The sequence below is a fragment of the Megalops cyprinoides genome, chromosome 11, assembly GCF_013368585.1.
Source record: "Megalops cyprinoides isolate fMegCyp1 chromosome 11, fMegCyp1.pri, whole genome shotgun sequence".
NCBI lineage: Eukaryota > Metazoa > Chordata > Actinopteri > Elopiformes > Megalopidae > Megalops > Megalops cyprinoides.
This window is the reverse complement of record NC_050593.1, coordinates 32,750,924-32,773,922: the sequence shown is the minus strand read 5'-3', so window position 1 is coordinate 32,773,922 and position 22,999 is coordinate 32,750,924. Positions and strand designations below refer to the sequence as shown.

The following is a 22,999-nucleotide window of genomic DNA, read 5'->3' as shown; positions in this document are numbered from 1 at the left end:
TAACCTGCTCTTTAATCTGCTTGATATCATACTCATGGCATCGATCTCTGCATACAGGTGAGCTCTCACAGTAGCTGCTTACAGTGGATAACTGTGGAGAAAAGACTCGCATAGCTTTTTGGCTGATAAACAAATATGAGCACCGACTGGAGCTGAAATTCCAGCAGAAAAATCTCCTGAAATACGTAAAGGTGAGATACATTTTGGAATCCGTAGGAGGCCTCCCTCTGCTTTTCTCTACAGAATAGACTACTCAACCGGTAGACTTTGAAGAAGCCTTTTTCTTTTACATGCGGATTAGGAAAAAGGGGAAAAAACAAGAACTTCAGTGTTTACTACATTCACCCCTCAAAGAAAACAGGCATGAAAACATTCAATTCATGTCCAATTAAATTGAAAATTTAAAACCAACAAACAACATACTTCTATTCATTTACTGGTTATATCGTCTACTTCTAATCAAAGCTCAGCATGAGAAAAAAAAAAAACATTGAGTTCAGTGCTCTCCTTGAATGAGAAAAATAAAAGAAGCTGTTTTGCGAGAAGACGGGGTGGCATTTGTGCTTCAGGGATTGCGGCCTACTCTCAAATACTGAGTAACCCTTTCTGCCCTGGCAGACACAGCTAGGACCGTTCCCTTCACGAAAAGCACCGTGGAGCTCCGGCTGGACCTCAGTGCTTCTAAACCCTCTCAGGAATGACTGCACTCCACGGCCACTAATGGAGAAACCAGGCAGACCGCTGGAGGACAGGCGGAAACAGCAGCAGAGAAAAACAGACAGAAAAAATGTGAAGGCAAAAAAAGAAGAGCGGCAGTGAAATAAGCCTAAAATACACCTCCTGTCCCGTGAGATCTGTGAAAACCTCAGATCTCTGTGTCCTTCCGCGGGTGACCGTAACCCGGGTAGATGCACACGTGCCCTCATGTTAATTTCATTTGGTCGGTTCTGGGTATTTCATGTGGCCTAATGTGGCTACTTGGATTAGGCCCTGTCCGCTGATTGTCTCTGGAGCCGGGCTTCTCGGCACAGCCTCTGCTGGCGGCCTCTCTCAGCCAATCAAACGGGGCCAAGCCTCGCGACCGACCGCACCGCCGCACGCTGTTACTGCCCAGCTCTCCGATGCCAGGGGGAAACGACTGCGGGCTGGAGAGAGGGATGAGAAATTGAAAGCTGTTTTTTTTTCCTCTCTCCCTCTCTCTCTCAAGGGAGAAAACAAAGCCGTCCTCTGTCTAACAGCCTCTCCAACAAAGAAGGTGGCTGGAAACCAGCAGCAGACCCTGGCGCTATGACACCTCCACAAGCTTCCCCACACTCCCCAGCGCTCCTCAAGTATTAAAGCAAGACTCTCCGGTCAGGGAGAATGAGGTCCAGCCCAGCAGCCTTAAAATTGCTCAAAGTACGGTTTTCGAGGCTTGACTGCCAATATTGAAACAACAAACAAAACTGTTTATCCTGCCATTGGACTGGGCTGATATTGTTCTACTCTCCCAAAAATCACTTTTGTTTCAGCTGGCTGAATTAAAAGAAGCCATTAAATCAGAACACATTTCCCGTACATCATTTCCAGCTGGACGTCAGTCCTTCAGTTAAATCATAATGTTTTAATTCATGTATCTTGTTAAGATTGTTATCATAAATGACAGTTTTCATTCTGCAGTGAAAACAGACTAGGGGCAGAGCTGCCAAAACCTGAGGTATGAATATGAACTCAAAAGTCAAAATCTTTCTTTTTTCTTTTTACCCCAGCATGCATTTCACATGACCACAGAAGTTTAGAAACATGAGGTAATGTGTTTGAACTTCCAAATGGCTGGATCCCCAGAAGTACCCACTGACATGCAGAGACGGATTTGGATGTGTTTAAGTAAAACTGCTTTTTAACGTGGTGGGCACTGACAGCGTTCCAGTGCAAATGCGCCTCACACACAGCGGTAATACCAGTAGCTATGGAGCCTTTTTTTCCGAGAGCCACAACAAAACACTCCCATGAATGGAACGGACCAGTCAACCCACAACTGAAGGAGGCCCTGGTTCTTACAGCCAATCCACAGAAAGGGTTTCATCTTAGCAAATTAGCCCGCATAAATCCGGGGAAAAGAGTGTTCCAAAAACACAATCAATGCAATATGCATTATGCATCACGTGTGATCTTATGGGCGGCACTGCAGCATAGTGATAAGGAGCGGGGCTCGTAACCATAAGGTTGCTGGTTTGAATCCCTGCTGGGGCACCACTGCTGTACCCTTGGGCAAGGTACTTATCCCACAGCTGCCACAGTAAATATCCAGCTGTATAAATGGGTAACATGTAAAAATTGAAACCTATGTAAGTCACTCTGGATAAGAGCATCTGCTAAATGACAATAATGTAATGATCATGCTGAATAATGATTAGTAAAGGGATGACAAAGGATGCACCCATCAGTAAAACTTCACCAACACCTGTCTTGTCATAACCGCTAACCAATACTGCAAAAGTTACAGAGCTAAACCTGGATATAATCTCCATCTCTAAAAGAAGAGCCCAAGCTAAATATACATTAACTTATTGTGATTATTTGAATAAAAATAAAAACACTCCTGAACTAAAAACACGTTATTAAGCGGGAGGAAGGCAATGTGTCTCTTTTTCCGTATAAAAATAAAAAATATTTCCAGTAAGTTTGGTTTTTTGGCTCCCTTTTTGAAGCTGTCCATTCCACATCAAAAGTTGAGCATAAGCTACAACCCACTGCATCCACAGCACTATTTTAGATGGCTGTCCGAGCTCTCTGACAGAGCCGGTCATAGCCTACAGAGCATCACTGCAGACCTTCCCGGCCTGTGCTGGGCCACACCGCTGCTGTCCGCGTTATACGTGTCTCTGCAGAGCCCGAGAGCGGAGGCAGGAACGTGTGAAAACAGAGACGGCAGAAGGACAAGCCACCGGCAAGAATAGGGGGACTGTTCCTTTCACACGGAACTAACAGCCATTAAGGGCCACCACATAAACTCGCCAAAAACACAGCAGCGCGGCCATCGGGCCTCTGTGAAGGTCGCCCTTCTGAGGGGCCGAGTGCGTTTCACTTATAAAGTGTTGGCTAAGAGTGCGGGGAGTCTAGTCGAGGGGGGGGGGCCCTTCTCTCACACAATTCCTGCTCCAGAGGGTGAATTCGCGCCTTGTGTTTCGAACCGGTGGAATTCCCTCAACACTAACAACATTCTGAGCGGGTTCTGACATTTCGAGTGCGGGAGGTTTAAGCGCAACAATCTCCTCATTGTGGTGAAACGTCTTTTGATCTGTCAGCCGAAACAGTGGCGACTGCAAAGAGGTTAATCGGAAGGACATTTCGAATGCCCGTTTTGTGGTGACGTTGCAGTGAGGGAGAAAGGCTTTCGGCCCATGCTCAGCCATGTCAATCTTAGGGCAGTACTCTCATTTGGGGTGACGGTTTTCATTAGATTACATTACATTCATTTAGCAGGCCCTCTTGTCCAGAGCGACTTCCAGCACAATAAAACAGAAGTGTATCCATTCAAGTTAAATGAACAAGTGTCAGACCAGGCTAACAACACTCCCAGACCAGTGAGTGTGAGCACAACACCATTCAAGCACTACCACAGGTTAACTTGTGCATCCTGTCTACACTACAATACATAAGTCACTAGAACACAGAATCCAAAATACATTGCCACACTACACATATATAATGCCACAATACACATAAATAATCAGCAAGCACTACAAGTAGGAGCCATTAGGGGGCAGAGACTGAGGTGGAACCGAGATGCAGCCTGAAGAGGTGGGTCTTCAGTATGTGTCGGAAGAAGGCCAGTGATTCTGCTCTCCTGACCTCCATGGGGAGTTTGTTCCACCTCTGAGGGACCAGGACAGACCAGGATAAAAGAGGGAAAAAAGGGGAAAAAAAGAGGCGCACATTAAAGATGGCACTAAAACGAGGCTGGACTCCCTCATGTTCCTTACAGAGGATGCCACAGCCTTCTGATCAGCCCTTACAGAGGGAGAGGAGCAGCACCATAACCTTGCCATGGTTATTTCAGATACTTTCTTTAAGTCTTAGGCCAACAATTTCAGGGCCCGCTGTGGCTACAGAAATCAACCCTTTCTATTTATACTGCGCTGCACCGAAAAGGATATAAAAATGATTACAGTCTTACTCATATTCTTTTTTTCATCTTCAAAGGGCCGGTGCCATGGCCAAAGAGGACGAGGCCTGCCTTAATGAAGTGCGATGATATTTTAAATCATTGATTAAATATTTAAGCAAAAAAAAAAAAAAAATCAATTATTCAGCTGGGAGAACTTGGGGTCATATTCCAGTTCTGTGAAACAGGCTAACAGAAGGGAGCTTCTTTTCAGCAAGGTGATCGATGAGAATACAAAAAAAAAAAAAATCTTTCATTATCGATCAATGCATTTCAAACATAGACAGATGAAAGCAGAGTTTCATACAGGAATTTTAATGATTCTTTGGCCTCAAAGATGTGGGTTTTCATTTGCCCTTTTCTACACAGGAAACACATGCTGTTCTTCTGGCCTTCATGAGACACAGAGGAACTCGGATTCAAAGACACTAATTACACTGCGAATTGCTTTGTAGTAAAAGTCACTTAGCTCTGTAAAATTGACTTCAAGTTGTGTATCTAAAGTGCATGGAGGATCAAAATGAACATGTCCCCCTCGTTTCATTATGACAAATTAATTATGGTTCTGCGCGATTCAGGATGCAAACGAACTTTCTTTCTGCCTTTTGGGGGGCTGGCTGTCGCACTGAATCATTCCGAAACGGGAGGAACCTTGGGGTGTCTGATTCCGGAATAATCCGAGGATGGAAACGCGCGAGACTACAGAGAGGCGAAAGCCCTCGACTGGCATTCACAGCAGAACAAAGGGGACTCAACCTTGACTAAGGATGAGCTTCAGCCACACAAAAAAGATGTTTAGCATTCAAACCGTGTGACCTGATAGGCCGGCCTCAGAGGAGAGGGCCGGCAGCAGTATCCTTGCACAGACTCATTCATTTACATGAGGGGGAACTGGATGCCTGTGAATTTTTCTAATGATCCATTTCTACACTGTCCTCTATTACTTGAGTTTTACTACTGCTACAGGTTACAATGTCTATGTTAAAAAGCAGCATATACTAGGTTCACCCCACCATCCTCAACTGCCCTACACTAAGAGGGAAAACAGCAGTAAAAACCCTCTGAATTGTATTACACATTAAATATTTAAAAGATAGCCAATGAGGATCACATTCCTAAATCAACAGAACCTGACACATAGAACTACCTTACATATTCAAAAGCAACTGACATTCTGACACTACTTGTCATTTGTGACATTGTCTGAATGCGTGTGTGTGTGTGTGTGTGTGAGAGTGTGTGTGTGTGTGTGTGTGTGTGTGTGTGTGTGCGCGCGCGTACATGTTGGCTTGTACGTTTTAAAACATCCATTAGCTTCTCGCCAGTAAATATGAGCAGGCCCGGGCTTTTGATGAAAGGCACTGGTAGCTATAATTAATGCAGAGCCTTTTTGTCAACGCACAAAGCCGCAAGACCCTTGGACATTCTTGCAGTGGGAATTTCTCCCGCTAGACTGAGTGCCAATGAAGTTTTCCTGTGTACTTCCGAGACCTGGGTGACAGCCTCACAAAAGCCCCCGGGATTAATTCACAGGCTGGGGGGGGGGCAAAGGGACAGAGAGCAAGAAACGGTCCGAGAAGCAGCATCTCCGGGAGATGAACAGCATATCTGTTTCTGTGCCTGCCGGGATCACTACAGTGCACGGACACACTGTACATTTCAGCACCTTCCTCTCTCCAGGAGAAAAATGCAGATAGCCTATCACAGATTCTTTGAAGCAAGATTTTTTAGCAGATTTTTTCTCTTTCCCCCCATGTCACTCTTATCTGCAGCTGTTGTCATGGCAACAGTCACAATACCACACATATTGCGCAGTCCTTGAGTGGCTGATCCCAGATCAAACACACCTCTTTCAACAAGGATGGGTAATCAAACATCTGATTCAACAAAGACAGGCACAGGTAATCAAACCCGGAACACAATGCATACTTCAGCAAGGACAGATATTTAAATCCTACATTAAACTAACGGATTTCAACAAGGACAGGTAATAAACCCTCACACCAAACAGATATATCAACAAGGACACGTAATCAATGCTTGTCTAAAACACAGCTATCAAAACCCCAAATCGAAACATTCAGCAATGGAAGGGAAAGGTGATCAAATCTCAGGTCAAACACTGCTAACACAGCAAGGAGAGGAAACAAATACAACAAAAAAAAGTCATAGCAGAGTGGAAAAAGACAAAAGGCACGCTGTCAAAATGAAAATCCTAAATAATTATGTGCACCAACATGTATCAATGATCTCAAAGGATGAGGCGTTCAGGTTATACTCTGGGGTAATTCACATCTGTGCGATCTCCCTCACAGGCATTTGTTCTCTAACTGGAAACTTTATTTGCTGAAGATCCACCCCAACTTCCCCTTTTGAACAGTTACAAAAAAAAAAAAGAACATCCAGCCCTGCACCCAGTGTGTATTCCTGATCACTTGATTCTACTTTGCGGCTTGCTCAGAGCCTGCTCCCCATGACGATGTCCACTGGGTACAAATCCGCTACATAAAAGGTCTGGGTTGAAACATTACTAAAACAGGCCCTCGAGCGCTGAACCCTCCCTCTGCAAACCTGCTAATCTGAACAAATTGGCGGGTGAGCACTAAGGGTTATGCTGCAGGCGGAGAGAGGCGGCAGCATTTACGACCATCAGCAGAAACATATCACCCCGCCGGGAATGGAAGCTACAAGCCTACGAGCTCTGACCTTTTCTCTTCCCTCTTATAAACGGTCAATTTCTGCCGGCGCGAGACTGGCAGTATCTTTCGCCATATGTTTGCTCCAAACAGGAAGCAGAATTTCCACTGACATTTTTCAGACGTGTTTATCGGTGGCAGATGGGGCCGAAATGTACCTGCTGCTGTTGCGGGAGGGGCGGAAGAGTGAGACAGTCAAAGAGCGGTCTGGAATATTAATTAAGACGTCTTTTGAATATGAAGATATGAATTTTAATAGGACGCCTACACTAGGATAGTCAGACCCTGGATGGAAAAGCACAGGTGTGCTGTTCAGGAAGTGGCAGCAGTTGTACTGTGAAGTTTACGGGTGCGCTGTGATACTCACCGCACAGTATGGGGGGGTTGGGGCTGCCAGCGGCAGACCAAGGGTGAATCCGTTATGAGTCAGACCTGTGTGGGGTTTAGTCCTGATCAAGCAGATTATCGCAGCGCTTTAAAAGAACCGCAAGGGAACGTTTCCCCACTTCCCACAGCTCCGAGTCAGGGAAACAGAACTAATCTCCTGAAATGTTTTAAGGGTTAGCGATATCAAAGGGAATGGGCTTTTGAACATGTGTTTGAATCGCTATTAGTACGGCAACACACCAGTGGCTAACATAAATGTCAAGAGCACTGAGGTCTTGACCAGGAAATGACGAATGTGGGGGGAATAAACAAATATATCCTATAAATTAGCCTTTTTCACTGGACCCACAGACACACAAACTACAGTGGGTTCAGTGTGAAGTCGGTGGAAGGCACTGAGAAATGAGAAAAAATATTTACTTAATGTTTCTGAACACTTTAAAAAAATAAACAGCATTAAAACCCAGTCTGTTGAAATACAGAAAAGGCACAGTGGTGTTCATCCTAGAGATCAGTGACAGACCATGCCAAGTGATTAACATTCACGTTAGAGGACACTGTGTGTGTTTATGTGTGCGCGCGCGTGTGTGTGTGTGTATATGTGTGTGTGTGTGTATATGTGTGTGTGTGTTTATGTGTGTGTGTGTGTGTGTGTGTGGATGCCGGCTGAATTCCTCCACAGGCAGCGTGCAGGCCGCATAGGCACAGAGCCACACTCCCACGCTGTACGTCCTGTGGTGGATGAGGGGGGGGGGGGGCACCCTGACCCTGACACAGCAGGGCGGTCCCAGCACCAGCATGAACAAGGCCATTCGTCTGGAACAGTATCTGCATCTCCACAGGTCCTCCATATAGACTCTATATCACTTACATTTACAGTCTCATTTATTCACTTGGCAGACGCTTTTATCCAAAGTGACTTACAAGTGAGGTAGAGTAAGGAATCAACAATATTAGAAATGCTGCATGACCAGGTTTCAGTGGTTGGCCAGACAAGGTACAAGCTAGCTGGCAGAGATAACGAGTGTGTTAAACCATTAGAATACTTTTTTTTTAGTTTGTTGGGAAACAGTTTTGAGACATGAGAAGTTCCTTTAGGTGGCAGTGTTTCAGGTGCTGAGTATTCTGCCCATCTCTGGTTCAGAATTAGTGCTTCTCTGTTCTCCCTCATTTTTTTGATAGCTACTTTTTAAGGTCTCAGCGGGCACCACTGTGGTGTAGTTGTGAGGTAACCCAGACTGCTTCAGTAAATATCCGGCAGTATAAATAAATTATACGCTGTGTAAGTTGTCCTGGATAAGACCGTCTGCAAAGCAAATGTGTGTAAATAACATCCCTCACCAGATCTCCCAGCATGCCTCTGTAGATCGGTTACCCGCAGGGACTCTGACAGACGCAGCCCTGGTACTGACGAGAGCGGAGATGGGCGGTCACGGGGAGACATGAGCAGAACTCTCAGCAGCCTGAATCAGCCACAGTGTTTAAAATATAATGCTACCAACAGACAAAAGAAAAGTGCTAGGCTGCACCGGAGCCTTTGCGTTTCGCTTTGAGGTAGACCTTGGGTTTGTTCTGACAGCTCGGGATCAGGTGATTGGCAGCTTCCTGCTTCCGCCGCGCTCACAAAAAACAGCTCCTGTCTGAATTAACCGTTTCTCCTCACCAAGAGTGGCCAAGCCGAGCGGCCGAGAGAGGTCAGAGGTTAACGACAGAGTTTGATTGCCATTAGCACAGACCATTAAGCAGTCTTTCCTCTAGGGCTCGGCCGGGTCATGAGAACAACACCATCTCCTGGGCAACTGGAAACGGGACTCTGCCCCCACTGACTGGAGATAAATGGATGTGACTGCAGGACAAAGGGAACCCCCTCCGTCCCCTTTCACACGGCTTAATCTCACAAGAAGGAAGGAAGAACTGGACGACTCCTGACGGTCAACCCCACACAGAGTGCCCGACCCATGCTGACCATCACCATCTTCAATATGTAAATCAGCTCCACGTCTGGATCTCCATAGTGAACCACTTCCCATTCTGCTAACCAGTCACCCTTTCTGTAATTATTACTGATGGTATCATATTCACATGTACCATGCTGTCTGTGGGCCTTCCTGCAGGTAGGACTGATTGATTGATCACATGATCAAGGCCTACAAGCCAGCACGAGCTCTGTGCTCTGCTACCTCGGTTCGCCTCTGCGTCCTGAAATAAAAGGGCGGCATCTCTCGGACCCACCTCTTCTCAGTACTTTCTCCACGCTGGTGGAATGAGATTCTTGCTGAGATTCGTGGAACAGACTCCTTCCTAAGGGAGAAAGCTGAAAGCTCAGCTCTTCAATCTTCATCTCTACCCCATCTATCCCTGTTCTCTATACAAAAAAGTTAGTTAGCACTAGTTTAGCACTTAACTCATTATTTTACTGACCTCTTGCAGTACTGTTTAATAACTACTCTTAGCATTGTGATGCACTTATTTGGAAGTCGCGCTGGGTAAGAGCGTCTGCTAAATTATGTGATGTAAAGGAATGTCATGTAATGTCATGTAATGTCATGTAATGGAATGGAATGGAATGATTGGTACCCATGCTGTGCTGTGCTGAGGGTTAGGCTGGCTCTGTGGGCCTCTGCTTCCCAGGACCCTCCATTCCGCAGGGCCAAACCTCACTTTGGAGGGAGGCCTTCTGAACGGGGAGAGAGGGGGCGAGCAGGAGCCAGCGCTCAACGCGGACATTGCCGCGCCTCTTCCTTTGAACCCGAACACAAAAGGGTTCGGGGTCGAGGGTTCATTCGGCCTTTCAATGCCTCTGAGCCCTGAGACGACGCATTCACGGGCGGACACAGTCACAAAGACGCGTTTTCACCCCCCATTCACAGCGAGAGGGGCTGGACGAAGAAAGGGCCTCAGAGCTGCTGTGTTGGCGGGAACTGGGAACCAGATTGCGGGGCCCCTGCTTATCCGAAATGAACCGACCCTGTCTACACCTTTCCAGAGAGCCAACCCAGCAAGAGGAGTCACATACAGCCTCCGCTAGCTGCTAGGTCTCTCACAGCTACATGACTACTTCAAGCTTCTTCCAAAGCTCACCAGCAACAAACATCAAATCAGCTCACTTAATTAAGGATAGTTAATTAAAAGCAGGGAGCCAATTGAGCAGCACTAACATTGCAGACACCAGCAGTTTGATAGCGATACCTGATTATTTTTGTTACATCTGCTTTGCCTTTGCCAGGAGCCAGCAATGTCACGTGGAACTCAATCTACACTTTCATCACGATGTGTTCTGTCTGGCATTCGTCATGATGAAAATTGCTGGGCTGAAAGTATTTGCTTGGGGTGTAATTTGTATAGCTGAGTGAAGGCTTATCTAAGCTCACTTCGTCATGAACAATCTCAGTGTAAACAGTGTTAAAACGACTGGAAACAATCAGTACTTCACTCGACTCGACCCAATGATGAAATTTACACAACGAAGGACAAGCAGACATGCAGGTGCATTAGTGCTGCTGACAGGTAAGCCCTGAAACCTGATTTAATGACCCTGTCCCCCCCGAGGAGCAGCGATCCACGTAAAACAATGGGAGAAAACGAAACGACAGCATATTTCCACAAAGTTATATACTCGGCGATCACAAATGCCTGCAGTCCGACGACCTTGGGTCGCCGGGCTGTCACACGCTGTGACTGGACTTCAAAATAAACCGTGTTGCTTCGGTGACAAACTGCCCCCTGCCCCCGGAGCCCGAAAAGTCAGAGAGGGACCTGGTCAGCGCGGGGGGGTGGGTGACGGGCGCTTGTCTGCACTCTGGGGATTTACCGTGACATCACCTTCCCCCCACCCCCCCCTCCCCAACCCGCTCGGAGGGATTTGTTTTCTCACCACACAGACCCCTCCAGAGGTCTCTGACACCGGCGCGCTGCAACCGCAGAAAGGACACAGGAAATGAAAACCTGTTTACCAGCCGGCGCCCGGGCTGTCCGCGGGGCATGGCGGGAAACTCGAAGCGCCGCGCAGGATATTGGCTGTAATATTTGACCCCACACCAATTGCCAACCCATCGGGGAACAGAGAAAGGGGGGACCGCGAAACAATGTCCCACAGCGATGAAAGGGAGCCTGGAAGTGAATCAAAGCCCTGGCTGAGCGCGCGTCTTCCTCTGCCCGGGGACAATCTGTTGACATCACAACGCTGGAACCATAAGACCGCGTGCAGCGCTCCTCCAGGTGCGTGTTAGATAACCACGGCTCCCTCCGCACAGGTGCGGACATCAAATGCTGACAGAGTAATACGTGCTCGGTGGCCAGGCTGCGGGACACCATCTGATATAATTTCCCCATTTCCTACTGCATGAATGGACTGCATTATATTTCCTTTACATTTATGATGTCATGACCTCCATTTACAGAGCACCGCCTTTGCAAACAAAATCCAGCAACGTTGACACAGATTACATACGTCAGGTTATAGTGAAAAGGCCACAGGCGCTACAGCACGAGGTCTAGATGTATCGCATTATGTGAGCGGGGGGGGGGGGGGGGGGGGGGGGGGGGGGGGGGGGGGGGGGGAAAGTCATTTGGCCTTCATGTGGCTTCTGTATATATGAAAATATGACTGTCAGAGCGGCAGCCTCTGCTCCACGTGAGTGTCATTCCACCCTTATTTTTCCTTCCTGTGGAGCTCACGTGGACACACCTGAGGCACGGATCTCTCTCGCTCACCCTGCTCCACAGCGAACTTCACTGACTTTCACCGTCTTCCTTTTGTGACATCTCCTTTGCTGAACCATTTCATGCTTTATTGAAATTGTACAGGAATTCACAAAATCACGACAGCTGGAGCCCATTACAAAAATCCCAGCGAGATAAATGGCGACATTCACCACATTTATTCTGACCATTCAGAAGCCCTGAAATCGAAATGAGACTGAGTCTACAGTGCATTTTCAATGCTGTTTTGAAGGAAGACTTATTAAAATGGCAGGGTAACAAATATGCCAAAGACAGCCAAGGCATCAAAGGTAGCAGATGCTACTTTAAATGTCAATGCAGCTCCTGTGTGCCTGCGCACAGAGCCCGTGCATGCTGTTCATGACTGCAGCCATGCTGGGGAAGCTGGTGCAGAACTCACACACGCGGGTGGACGTGTGGCATAGTGGTGAGGAGCGAGGCTCGTAACCGGAAGGTTGCTGGGTCAATTCCCAGTTGGAGCACTGCTGCTGTACCCTTGGGCAAGGTACTTAACCCACAATTTCCTCAGTAGATATCTCTTTATAAAGTTGGATAACGTGTAAAATTTGCAACTAATGTAACTTTCTCTGGATAAGAGCATCTGCTAAATGACAACAATGTAATGTACTGGTACATAGTACATGACATGGCGCGTTGGTGTGAAGCTGGTATCTGGGGGGTGCGCTGCAGCCCCCCTGCGCATTGTAGCTGAGTACTGTTACCCCAAACCTCTCTCTCCATCATCGCATCGCACAGGTGGGCAGACAATCTGACCCCGCATTGCGTTATGATATTTTATCCCAGTTATGCCTAAGCTACACGTTCTCAGCACATTCAAGGGTATACCCTTTCTCGCATTAGAAAATGGATACTAAAATGGTATTCCCATAATGCAAGGAGCACAGCGGAGCTGTCACTGTGGTTTTCCTCTGCTGGGAGCGCGAGTTACTGAGTGATGAAAAGTCTTCTTTCCTCGGGGATGGAGGCGCCTGCATGATTTAGGAGAACCAACTTTATTATATTTCAGGCCCCAGGAGGGAGACGGCTCATCAAAATTGTTTGACTTCTACATTAAGGAAGGAGAGCAGTGATATTTCAGGTTTAACAATGTGGCGGTAGACTTTTATCCATATACCAGGTAGCGACTACTATGCTTAAGAGCGCAGTGTACAGTATACAGTATTTGTTACGGGTGAGGCAGAATCACACCAGTTTCAGACCAGAAAGTGTGTCAGACCATTTCCTATGATCCTTAGCAACAGCCGCAATGCTTTTTATATAAACCTTGTGTGGTCACTGGGTATGCCTATGAACTATGACTGAATCACTCAATAAAAAAAGCTAGAGAAGTGTTGATTTTCAAACAGAAAAATGTCATATATCCATGACATAAATCCAAGAAAATGTTTTATAGCAGGAATAAACTCAAGGGACGAGAAACTGAGGGAGTCATGAATGTACAATACGATGGACGCAGTCCTCTGTGGCTGCGCAGAGCATTCACAAACAGGCGGCTGACAGACTGGGCCAGCCGTCCGCTGCGATCAGTCTTCAAGGAGAGGCGGTCTCTCCCAGCTTTGCCGCCACAGTCGCAACCCCGTATCAATCTCCCCGGGTTCCAGGTTTCCTCTGGCTCCGGGCTGCTGGTTTTTACGGCTCCCTGGAGCACAGCTGTCCGTCTCGGGCTAAGCGACAGGCTCTCGGGTGCCATCGAGGAACCGGAACACATGGCTCAGCCCAAGGCATCATGGGAGTTCACACCGAGCCGAGACAGGCAGGTACCGGCGCAATCGCGATTCCACATGGCTGAGTATATTCAGCCCTGGAACAAACTGTTTGTTGCGATGAGGTTAAATATTTTCATGCTGTTTGCCTGTTTTTATCTCACAGGAGACCTAGGTACCATGGATATCTACACGGTCAGTTTGTGGTACGTAATTACAGTGATGAGAGTTTTTCCTGCAATGGGGGAAATAAAAAACTGTTTCCAGTTCAGGCCTTCTTAGCTCTAGTGTGTTTTTACCATGTGAAAAATCCACCAAGCACGAACACCTTCAATGTTGCTGAGAGATCCTGCTGTCATCCTCAGCACTCTTCTTCAACTCCAGAGGACCAAGAGAACGATCCGAGATGAGCCTGTGCATTACAGGAAATCCCTAAACGACACTGCATCTCTCTGCGAGAGGTGATTATGGTCAGTCTCCACAAACAAAGCCGTCACCGAGGTGGGCTCCATCTGGTGGGAGAGCCGAGCCGGCCGACCGCAGCTGTCGCGCAGAGAGGAGGGACCGCCCCGACATTCCTCAGACTGCACCTGTGCCCGGGGAATGAAAGGGGCGTCTGTGAGGGGCTGGGGACGCGTGGAGCCCCCGCGGCTTTAGCCCGCTCCTGCGTGTCTCTCCCGCGTCAGCGTGCCACCTGACGCTGCCCGCTCACCTGCAGGAGCCCCGCGTTCAGTCCCGCGCTCAAGCTCAAACGCGCAGTCAGGACGTGACTCTGTGAGGCCCGCTGTCCTGCTAAAACACTTCCACGGAAAACAGCAAGTTGCAGTAATCAAACACTCCATTAAAAACAAATCTGTTTAAAGGAGGGAACTCTGCTGAACCGCTACGCTGCGGTGTCTGTTGGGAGGAATCCAGAAAAACAGGCCTTCTTGGTGGATTAGACCCCCCCCCCCCGACTGTTTAATATTTCAACAAAAGGTTGTGTCTTTGCGCAGGGTACTGCCAGATTTACATCGAGGTCGATACCAGGAAAGGACTCGGATTCTTCCCGCACTCCCCAAACAAACAGATTGGAAAAATTACCTAGATAAAAATCATTTGGCCCATAATTACGGTATTATTAGGTTTAAATGTCACATGTCTGCGGGGGAAATCTACCTCCCTTTCACATTCACCCTACACTCACAATTATTCTGTTTCGTGCGTGTGCGTTTGATGCGAATGTAAACAGCCATTAACCGTTCAACAGAAAAATGCACTAATGGCTCTGTTAATGCATTGTTTTTTTTCCCCCCGCTGATTACTGTATCACAGCCATGTTCAGTGAGCACAGCTCACCTCGGTAACAACAGTTAAAATGTGCTTTTAATGAGAAATATTTCATGCGTGTTTGTATCATTCCTGTGTTTGGACTTTCCTGTAAAACTGTGCAGACAGCAGAAACCCGGAGGGAGAGGGGGAAATATGAGAAACTGCGGGAGAGCTGCAGACTGTTTTAATAACAGTGCCAGTCTAATGAAATCTGCCCTCTCCTTTTGTGATGGCATCTTCGGCCCCTGTCAGTCTTTTCTGTTGGCTTGGGATTCTCAGGGTCCTGAGGAGCGGACAGGACTGGCCCAGACCCACGCGCACATGAATACGGACCCGACAGCCCTCCTCCAATAATCCGTTTCCTATGCCGTCTGGCTTTCTGCCAACAGACCAACTCCTCTGTCCAATAGCATAAAAGGATCCCGCGGAGTCGGCCTGTACCAGCTACCCCCACAGCTGAAACAACAATGTGCTTTACACACACACACACACACACACACACACACACAGTCAGTCACTGACAGCCTCACACAAACAGACAGACACACACACACAGTCAGTCACTGACAGCCTCACACAGAGCCTGCTCTGCATCAGCATTTGATACCCCTCCATCATTCCTTGATTAGTCATGTCTGATTAGCGATACCTTTGATTTTCTCTGCGAGCTACTTTTCAGAAAGGCCACAACTCAAACAACATGGCACAGATTACTTAGTAACTGACTATAGTCTCAAATGAATCACTTCTTAAAAACAACCAAACACAAATAACAACCGAGCGATAAAGTTGTTTCCAATTCTTTTCCCTTTTCCTAAAGCTCTTTAAAGGTACTCAGTGGTTTACATCCTTTTGACTGCACTTTAAAGAGCACGCCAACCCCTACTGCTCTGGCACTTTGAAGGACAGGGAGCTGGCCGCGCATTCTCACTGCGGCTGGTGCTACGCTGAACTTAATAAGATCACTGAAACTTCAATGATCTGCATTCCAATTACTTGACGGTTTGATGTGCAGCGCATTACCAACTGTGCTTCAGTAGTCTATGCAATTTAAAAAAACAGCAGGAAGAGGCTGCCTCTCCTTTAGGTCTCCATGGTTTCCTAAGCCAAAAGTGTGGTAATTACTCTCTTCCCCTGGCTCAGCAAGGCCAAGGCATGAAATATCAAATGCGGAGTACAGTTATGCAAGTGTACAACGGATGATCCCAAAAGGCACACCCAATATACACTTTATACTCCACACTATAACATTAGTAAATCACCCCTCAACCCTGCATAATCTATAGTTAACAGAATTAGATCCTGTTTTCTATTGGTTCATATTTCAGCCTTTGTGCACCATGCAAATAACTCTTGATGCATGCGTGCTTCACGGATGCTGGGATTTTTCGCAAACCAGCGCAAACTGAACCAAGAATGCTAATTATTTTCATATGCACGGTAAAAATAATCGGCCTATTCTGCACTGCGAAAGGAGAGAGGGCCTTTGTCAGACACATGCAGCTGATTATTTCACATGATGCGACTCCAGTGTAAATGAAAAGGGGCCGTTCTGGGTGCAGCAGGCGGGAGAGCAGCAGGCCAGGACTCGCTGTGGTGAGCGTATTGGATGAAGGCTTACGGGCAGCTCTTTGGCCTGGGCATCGGCAGGGTTCTGCCAACTCGCCATTCGAGCGAGTGGTTGGGTGCTTTCTCATATCCCTTTTTAATTCACACTGGAGGGCGATCAACGGGCCCCATGCACGTTATGAGGCATATGTAAATCCATGCATGTGTGAAGAGTGGCGAATCCTGGAACAGGGTGGCCAGGGTGTGTCCAGAATCTGGTGAAGATGGCATGTGCAATTTAACCCCGGACAGGAAGAGCCCCGGACCCAAGGGCTGGAAGGGTACAGGACAGTGTCAGTGACAACATGCGATTCATTTTAGATTAATTTATGTTACATTCAGCAGACACTCTTGTCTGCAGTGATTTACAGTTTTACCCACTCACACAGCTGGACATGTACTGAATGCAATCTTGGATTAAGTACCTGGCCCAAGGGTACAGCAGCAGTGCCCTGGCAGGGAGTCGAACCAGCATCCTTTAGGTCACGAGCTCTGCTCCTTACCGCTCCACCGCATTACTGGTTCATTTGTTTTGCGCAAAGCGACACAGAGCGAGGGAGAAATGTAAGCTAACGCTAACGCCTTTAAGCTATCTGAGGAGCTGAAAGTTCAAAGGGGGCGACTGACAGCCAGGTACAGGAATGCTGAGGTTTTTTTTTTTTTTTTTTTTTGGAAGTATCCACTAGTTCAGCTGGCGTAAAAGGAATTCAAATCAGATATCGCATGTCCTGTACCAGAGTTCTGGTATGCTTGTGCTATTTTCTGTGAAAGCAATCCATATCAGGTTATCACCATCGGAATCCACACACCTTGTCATGGCAGAGTTAAAATCAGTGTGCCCGCACCTCAAGATGGCCCTGATAAAACAAGGCATTTCACACCTGTTTCGGCTTACGCTCATGCCAGACAGCTCCTGCCTCCCACAGCAGGGGGCGCTGCTGCTTCAGTGGGTAACAAGGCCCACTCTTCTCTCCGCTTCTGTATTCCTGTGTTTCTGTCCATCCTGCTGAATGGAGGGAGGGGAGTACCAGATCCTCCAGCAGCACAGGAGGCAGCCCCCTCAACTCCCCCCCACCACCCCACCCCCCCCCCAACCCTCCAAAAAAACTAAGATGACACTCACAAGTCAGTGAGAGCACACTGGCTCATTTACAATGCGCTGGAATGACAAATAAAAAAAAAAAGTTACAAATGCTAGTACATATCTTAAAATAAAAGTAGAGAACCATTTACTTATCTAATAAAAAACAGCAAAAGCAAATCACTTTAGGCTGGCACAAATGACTGCCTCAGTGGAACCAAAGCAATCGATTCATCAGCAACTGCCACTCCAATTCGGTAAGAGCCAGCTCCTCTCTGGAGTTCTCCTCAGGTAACATGGCCCTGCTTCAGCACACTGGTGCTTTTCCTTACCCCCTGTGTCTCCCTGCGCCTCCCTGCGCCTCCCTGGCCACTAGCACAGACCAGCTGTCCACACATTACAACTACAGTACCAGTAAAAAGCCTGGACACACCTGATTAAGATAATGGGAAACATGCATTGAAAGACATTTCGATCTAAAGACCTATGCTTAAATGCTTGAAATGTGTTTCTCAGACAAATTATTAATAGGTACTTTTGATTTGTTTAACGATTTTTTGGTCACTGCATAATTCATTTCATAGTTTTGATGTCTGTACTGTTATTCTAAAATGTGGAAAATAGTCAAAATAAAGAATAAAACTCGTTTCCAAACTTTTGACCGGTACTGTACTCCAGGACGAAAAAAAAAAAATTAAATGGATTCTGCATCCAGAGCATTAGGACCGATCAGGCCAGGAGGGTTTAGATTCTAAAACTGAAGCGTTCCCACCGAACCATTGCGGCTTTAGCCCCCAAATGCGTTTACATGACCGAGGCACAGAGGGAGCTGGCGGAATCCGGGTCTGTATGAAAAAGCATTCAGAGGTCACTGCTAACCAGCGGCCCGTTTCCGTAATGTCAAAACCCTGGAATAAAAACAACAAAGCCTATTTTTTAAATAGGGATCAAAATGGCCACCTCCGCACACCCCCGGAGCCGGAGGAAGCTGAGGGAGAGGAGAGGGGGACGGAGACAGGGAGAGAGGGAATCGGCGATTGGCGTGTTACCGGGCCCTCGCAATCTGGGTAGCCCAGAGTCATGCTAATGACTGCGGTGTCTGGCATGGGGGCCAAGTTTCCGCGATTTCTTTTTAACTTCCCTCCAGGCGAAAGCCACGCCGTTATGAGGAACATATGCTATCTTGCAATTACACAAGGATCAGGGCCCTCTCTCTCTCTCTCTCTCTCTCTCTCTCTCTCTCTCTAAACTCTCCTTGGAGTTTAACTTGCTGCCGTTCCCTTTATGGGGAGGGGGGGTACAGCTGTGCAGTTTTTCTCCTCTCTCATCCAAAGTCTTCCAAAGAAAATTACACAGACACGCCTTACTAGGTAATGCTGGCACCGCAATGGAGGGGTCGACGGGGTTAACAACAGATCAAAACGAATCAAAAAAAAAAGTCCGAAAGGAAAATGAATGATCGCATCTAGCATTCATTTGTCAAGTCAATGAACCTTCACCCACTGTTCTGCGCGGGACTTGGGACTCTTTCCCATTGTTCCTGCGGCTCCACTTATAAAAGACTACTCTCTCCTATTTGAGAACTCACTGCACTGGCTCCCTGTGTATGAAACCATTTCCTCTAAGCTTCAGTTTTGGTTTTGCTCCACATGAGGATATGATAACGATTTGTGCGTGAAAAGGCTGTTTTATACGCACCAAACACAACAATGGATTTTTAAGTGTCTTTTCTGCCCAACGCCTTTAGGGAACATTGAAATCTTCTTCCTTCCCCTGAACAGAAGGTGCATTGAATATTTTATAAGCAATATGTCACTATCTAGGCACACGGAACATAAAAATTTCCACAGTATACTCAATTTGATTAACACGGCATTTTCCCACAAGACCTATGTTTTACTGACCTCCTTTCAGATCCTATAGAGACAAAACACTGGTTTTACAAATAAGCAGTGTTCTCCAGGGGAAAGCGTACAGACCTACTGCAATTTCCTTTAGGAGCTGAGTATGATGCATCAGTTTTAACTTGGAGGCTAAGTAGAACTGAGCATCCTATAAAGAGGGTCTCATGGATTTGACAAAGCTTTTTGTAGGTCAAAATGTTTGTTCAGCTCCTTCAAACTTGGCGTAGGTACAGTCTGACACACTTTTCTTAAGTGTGTGAACTCACAGCATGAGACACAAACCACTTACTAACGAGGGTAATTGGACCGGCTCTCGTACATCAACCAGGGATGGTGACACAGCAGTCATTTTCTCTTGAACGACAAAAAAGTACATGAAATTTACCAGAAGAACTGTCCTATTCCCCCCCCCCCCCCCCCCCCCCCCCCCCCCCCCCCCCCCCAAATGAAATTAAACTTAAATTTCCTCTGCGACCTTATAATCCTGCTGGCTATCTCCCATGACAACAGTGTGACCATGTGACCACCCCATCACCACACTGTTGCCGCTCCCGCCTCTTATCATGCGGTTGATCGCTAGGCAACGGAGGGGCGTGGTTTAGTCTTCTTCCCACGGTTAGAGCAGTGAAAGGGTGAAGGAGTCTGTCAGCAGAAGCTGGGAGTGACACAGTGTGTGACGGACAAGTACGACTAAAAAACCCTCCAACTGACAATGATGTGCGCTTCGACCGACTGGACTCATTCACCGCAGGGCAGTGAAAGCAGAGAATCATTATTCACATTTGGCATATTCCTGCAGATCCGCAGAGGGCCATACTTCAATATCCAATTCAACCAAAAGAAAAAAAAGTCCTTGGGCAAAATCGTCATTTGAGTAATCGCTATGTAAAATCTAGTCTATGAAGACTATTTTAAAATGAAACTTAAACATGTCTGGAAAGGCAGCTTCTGAGCCTGAAGTAAGTTCATCCCACATAAATAAAATATGTGTGCATTACCAGAAGGTAACCCCCAAAAGCAAAAGATACACAGAGGGACTTTGAAGAGTAACCTGGTACGCAAGGTAGCCTGCGCCCGGACAAGCCAGCCGGTTTATTGGTTATTAACACTGTTAACAGACAAGTCCCAGCTTGTGGCAATAAAACCAGGGAGACTGACATTCACAAACACTTCTGACACAATGTGTGCGCTAGCAGCTCTATTACAGCCAATGTGCAACATTTCGTCCTCGGGAGTGTGTGCGTGTGCGAATTAACACATTTCAGACTGACGCGGCCCAAAGGGAGGTGAGTCAGAGAAGACAGGACGATCTGCAGCGTAACCCGGACAGCACTGTTACACACACCGCGGCCTATCTGGCGAGGCGCCCCGCAACGGTGAGCGATCCTATCAGATCACAGGTCTGTTATGGAAAGTGAGATCTTCGGGGAGGAAACTATGAGCGGTGGAAGGGGGCGCGCCGTTTTATCAGCGGGGCGTCTGACTCACCGAAAGCTACTCTGCCAAAAGCACAACACTTCAGCTGCTGTCAAATTCAGGCAGATTCTGCCCCAAAAACAAACTGCTAAGGAGCAGTGTGAGGGTAGAGAACTCATCTACCATGTCATGTCAGTTCTTCATACTCAGTGTAACAGTCAGTCGGTGTTCAGTGACTAAACTGAAGTGTGCTTGGATGGGGCAGCTGACAGTTAGAGGACAGCAAGAACAAGGTATACCGCCAAATTTAGCGCTCGGCTAAGAAAAGTTTGGGTCAATGTAAGGATTAGGGTTGGAGAGAAAATGTGGCTGGCTTAGCTTTCCCTCAGACCTAAAATAAGGCACTCTGAATGCCTTCCTAATGACTTCCCAATGACATCTCCTCGTTTCCAGGGGAAACAGGACATACACACTAAGCAGATCATTCTAAGCCCTTTATGGTCTTGATTCTTGTCTCATTTTCTTGTCTTCTTTTCCAGACTCATTTTCATACTGATAGAAGTATCCAAACTATCAACCCTATGATTCATTCAATTTTTTTTTTTTTTTGTCCAAGACTGAAACATCAAGTTCCCCCTGCATCTGACAACTACTGTGCCCCTCCACATTCCTCATTTTCCCAACAACCATGTGAAAGGTCCTTTTTTTGGAGTGGGGAATATCTGATTTGGACTTACCAGAAAGCGTGTTGACATTGTTCGAAATGTAATTTGAGCAGTTTCTTCACAAATAAACATGAGAGGGGTATGTGGAAAGGGGCGGGGCCTTAAGCAGTCTGTCTCCTTTCCTTTCACACATGGGAATGGGGGAGGGGGGGCGGAGCTGAGGGGTTTGGCAGACCGGGGGTGGGGAGTTCCACAGCAAACAGTAAAGCCATGTGACGTGATCCTCCACTTTTAGTAGGTTTATCAAAGACACATCTGATGTGCAGCTCCACATGTACCAAACCAACAAAAGGGAAGGACAGAGAAACAGCACGTCACAGCTGCACGGCTTCCTCACGCTCCCAGCGACGCCGCGGTTTCTGTCGGACGGATCTGTGCGTACCTGCTTCCTTCTTGCTCCCCTTTCCCCCGTCTCTGTTCTTCTTCAAAACCGCCTTGAACATGGTACCAGATCCTGGAATCCTCTCCCTCTCGCCTGTGAAAACAAAAAATGCCGTTTTCTCTTTGAAAACAAGACAGCACGGGTCTCGAAGAAAAAAAAAGCCCCCCAGAGGATGACAGCACATCCTGTGATTCATACGGTGCTTCTCCTGACATCACACTGGGAATTTTCCCACAGCTTTTCCCCCCCAAATCCTGCAAGTCATCCCGTAACAGGGCGGCGTGGAAAGAATGCTCTAATATTTAAACAGAACAGACAAGGTCTCGCCATCTTGCTATGCGGGACAACACAGTAGGATTCTTGACATTCCACATCTAATTGACGCTATGTGGCTGAACTTGGGCTTTTCAAGCCTTGCATTGTAACAGTGTTTCGGGCCTATATCCTGAACGTGTTTCTCCTTGACGAAACGTGGGTGTCAGAGGGGGTAAACCATAAGTGGCACTTAGTATAAAGGGTTACTGCGAAAATGTAAAAAATTTAGAAACAGCAAAAAGGCAGTGCTTTAGACTGTGACAGTTACACAATGCCACATGATGCCAGAGTGTCTTGCCGCTCAGCTCAGTGATGACAGACTGACGTTTTTAATCATTTCCTTTCGGGCCCGGTGCAAAACGTCACCATTTAAACCAGGCTACACCAGGTTTGTGAAGATGAACAGAGACTGATAAACACGGTCCCACCAGCAGCTGTACTGATGACACAGTCGCTAGCGGCACGATTACTTCCTGCAGCGGGTCACCAGTGGCCGAGCCAGAGAGCTGTCACCTAAATCTGGGCACGAAGAGCGACTGAAGAAAAGGTCACCTATTTATCAGTTTGCTCTGGGAGGCTCT

General features: G+C 47.2%; 1 protein-coding gene across 2 annotated transcripts in view; it reads right to left on the bottom strand.

Annotated features, from left to right (window-relative positions):
• The window catches only part of tanc1b (tetratricopeptide repeat, ankyrin repeat and coiled-coil containing 1b), a 133,137-nt gene that overhangs the window by 89,323 nt on the left and 20,815 nt on the right, over window positions 1–22,999 (bottom strand). For both annotated transcript variants that reach the window (XM_036541411.1, XM_036541412.1), the window contains exon 2: window positions 22,104–22,196. In XM_036541411.1, coding sequence (XP_036397304.1) covers window positions 22,104–22,164 — 61 coding nt within the window. In that variant the 5' untranslated portion in view covers window positions 22,165–22,196. The remainder of the gene's footprint in view (window positions 1–22,103; window positions 22,197–22,999) is intronic.